Here is a 3,807-nt window from a genome sequence, read left to right as displayed (position 1 = left end):
AACTTGTATTATACAAACAAATGCTCCAGCCAATCTGGACATATGGAATACAGCTATGGGGTTGCGCAAGCAGAACACAAATTTCCATCATCCAAAGATTCCAAAATTTCATGCTACGGAGTGTAACAAACGCGCCATGGTACGTGAGAAATTCTGATTTACATCGTGACCTTGGAGTGACAACAGTACAGGAAGAAATTCATACCAAAGCCAAATCACACCATGATAGACTTAGTTGTCACATAAATGCTGAGGCGCTTTTACTAGCGACAACTGAGCCAATACGCCGTCTAAAGCGCCAAAAGTCGTGCGATCTTTGGGCTTAAATCATTGAAATGTACTACAATTAATTTATTATTGAGTGGAATCGCCTAATCTGTTTAAATTTAAATTGTTTGTTAGTCATCTAATAACTAGTTGCTTTGTGTCTTGTTTTGTTTTATTTATTGTTCTTTAATATCATATATAATAAAACAATTTATAAACAAAAAAATGTGATCAGAGTATGATTTGCAAAGAACATGTGAGAAGCTTATGTATCTAAGTAACTGAAATGAACAGATACAGAAATCAACAGCAGTTGACCCATTTGGTCCCACATATGTAAATTCCCCATTTTCATCACCTCGACACCTGTTGTTAATTATAACACCACCGATGTCCTCCAGAAAACCTAGACGTTTTCTTCCCTTGATGCCAAGCTTCAAATCTTTTGATGCTCTTCTTATCGCAATAAATTTGGGAATCGGATAATAATTTACCATCAACTACTTGATTATCTACTACATGGGCATTTAAGTCGCCAACAATACAGTAAACGGGTTTATTAAAATACCATAGTTTAAAAATTGTTCCAGTGTAGAAAAATCTTCCTCCCATTTTGTGCAATTTAAATAAAGGGGAATGAAGAAACAGTCAACTTTGTTCGCACAAGAATATAGTACAACATTATCACCAAAGTTTAGAAATTTAAGAGAATATATCTTCTCTAAACAAATAAGTAAGGTTATTTTGGTTTTCGACCAGTACATGTGTTTCAATTAGAAAAAATATGTCATATAAGTTAAAAAAAGTGAAAAAATTCTTATGATTAAATTAATTTTTAACGTAGCTAATTTTTAAATTAGCACCTGACACACTGACAATTGCTAATTAGAATTCACGGGCAAGGCAACATCCCCTGCAGTGTAGTCCATGGTATTTCTTGCTGGATTGACATCCATTAGCTGACGATTACTTATATTTTGTTTGACATCGCACTGGAACCTTGTTGTAGTAAGAAAGTTATTAATCATTTTCGCATCTCCTTTTGTAACAGCAATAATTTTGTTTTCTCGCCAAGTGAAAGATTTGTCGTTAATAAAAAGCGAGTAATCACCTAATCGAACTTTAACACCAGGATGCAGTCTTCTAAGCTCATTAGCTAATGCGTGCAGATTCTGTTTTCTGGACTTTTCATCCACTGTGAGATCTCTATTTATGTGAATATTTGTACCTTTTAATTTCGTCACAGTGGATAATATCTGTCTAGCCTGCGATTCTGACCCAAGTGTTGCAATAAAAATGCCATTACCCGGCAGTTTTTACAGTGCACACCGATACATTTGCTTTCAGCAAATTGAGAGTGACAGAAAAAACAATTTGGCCGTTGACACTCCGGCATGAGAGCCGGCGTATTTGTGCCTCGGCACTAAGGCAAAGCAGTATTGTTTAATATTAAATTTTAAATTTGGAGAAAAAATAACAGTAAGTAAGACAGCCTATTTTATAAACCGCTAATAATCTAATTATTATACCTTACGATTTTAAGGAAAGGCACATAATTTTGTACATACTGTTAACAATTATTATAAGATAATATGATATTATTTAAAGCTTATTTAAATTTTTTCTTACTCGTTATTTTGGTGGCAAATTGAGTGTAAGCATATTTAAATTTCCTTTTAAATGTAGACACAAACAAATGTACCAAACCATTGTAAAAATACTAAATTGGCAATACTGATGTGACAGTCTACATAACATGCATTTTCGGCATAGCCTGAAAGAGCCAATTTTGCCGTGCACGAGACGCTCTACATAACATGGCCCTAGTGCATAATAATTTTTTTCTAAGCAACCCTTAATTCAATCTTAATATACCTTATGATGAAAAAAGAACGAGAATTTAAAAAAAAGCAATATTTTAATTTTTAATAATTTTCTTTATTATCGCCTTCAAAGTACTCTCCTCCTGCGGCAATACATGCATGCCAATGCTTGATCTAACTTTCCATACAAGTTTTATAGGCCGCCGAAGATATGACCTTTAGTTCACGCAGCGAATTCTCTTTTATGGCCTTTATGGTCTCAAAACGCGTTCCTCGCAATGGCAATTTGATTCAGGGGAAGAGGAAAAAGTCATACGGGGCCACATCTGGAGAGTACGGTGCTTGGGTGATGATATTAGTGGAGTTTTTGGCCAAAAACTGCGACACAACCAATGCTGTGTGAGCCGATGCGTTAACGTGGTGTAAAATCCGTGAGTTTTCCTTTCATAAATCTGGCCTCTTTTTGCGAATGGCCTCACGCAAACGACGCATAACGGCCAAATAATACTCCTTATTGACCGTTTGATCGTCCGGAAGGAATTCATAGTTCACCACACCACGAATATTGAAGAAAGCAGTCAGCATAACCTTGATTTTGGAACGACTTTGGCGTTCTCTTTTCGGTTTCGGCTCACCTTCGAAGCACTATTCGGTCAATGGTTTTTGGTGGGCATGCAAAATTCATAGACCCATGTTTGATCACCAGTTATGATGCGTTCGATGAATGTTGACCCCACATTCATCACAACGACGCTGTTTTTGAATGAAATTCAGCTAAAAATCGCCACACGAAAATTGTTCGACTTCTTTGCATAGACGCCAAACAAAAACTAATCGTACGATATGCGTTAAACTCCGACAGAATGTGTATAATAGTGTTGCCAGCGTGAAAATAAAAAAAATTTACCGATTGAATGAGCGCGGGAATTTAAAAATAAAATCGTTCTTTTTTGAGCACAAGGTATATGTATAATGCAATAAAGTTATTTCGAAAGAAATCCAAACCAAATATAGGCATTTACAATGCTAACAACAATGAAAATAACACAACACAAAAGAAGTACAAACACAAAACAAAAATAAAACAAACAAATTTTATGTTCAACAAACAACAGCGGTCACGTAAAATTCATACAAAGTTGTACGAATGCTAACTGCTCAATATAGTAATTATTACCTTTGTAGAGATATATTTATTTAAAAGCTTGTGATTTGATTATTATTAATAAACACTTGTTTACACAATGGCTGCCGGCTCTAATGTTGATACGTCGCTTTTCACTTTTCTCTACATACTCAACGTTTTTCTGTTGATAGCTGATTGTCTGTCTAGTGAAGACAGACAATCAGCGTCACACCTTCACTAGAGTATATTCATTTATTTATACTACTCAAGTATGTAATGAGTACTTCTGACTATACTTTACTCCTCTCAATAAATTGTTCGCACTCTTGTGACGTTAATTCGTTAGCACCAGCACTTAAAATCTTCTTATTTGGCGCTACAGTCCAAGGTGAACCTTGGCCTCCTTCACAACCAGCCTCCATCTGTTTTGATGATCTGCAGTTCTTTTCCAATTTAGAACTCCTAGCTTTCTAGCGTTCTCGTACACGTTTTCCTTTCATCTCAGATTCGGTCTGCATTTGTACTCTGTTGTCACCGGATTGACATTAAATATATTTAGCGAGTTATTTTCAGGTCCCATTCTCACAACGT

The 3,807-nt window shown here is 35.6% G+C and overlaps 1 protein-coding gene across 1 annotated transcript in view; it reads left to right on the top strand.

Annotated features, from left to right (window-relative positions):
- Positions 1–326, top strand: part of LOC119662221 — a 95,327-nt gene extending 95,001 nt beyond the window's left edge. Inside the window, exon 5 of the mRNA XM_038071801.1 lies at positions 187–326. Coding sequence (XP_037927729.1) covers positions 187–326 — 140 coding nt within the window. The remainder of the gene's footprint in view (positions 1–186) is intronic.
- Positions 327–3,807: the final 3,481 nt, after the last annotated feature.

The sequence above is a fragment of the Teleopsis dalmanni genome, chromosome 1 (assembly GCF_002237135.1).
Source record: "Teleopsis dalmanni isolate 2A chromosome 1, ASM223713v2, whole genome shotgun sequence".
NCBI classification, from domain to species: domain Eukaryota; kingdom Metazoa; phylum Arthropoda; class Insecta; order Diptera; family Diopsidae; genus Teleopsis; species Teleopsis dalmanni.
Note: the sequence above shows the minus strand (reverse complement) of the source record. Positions and strands in the feature narration are given on the sequence as shown.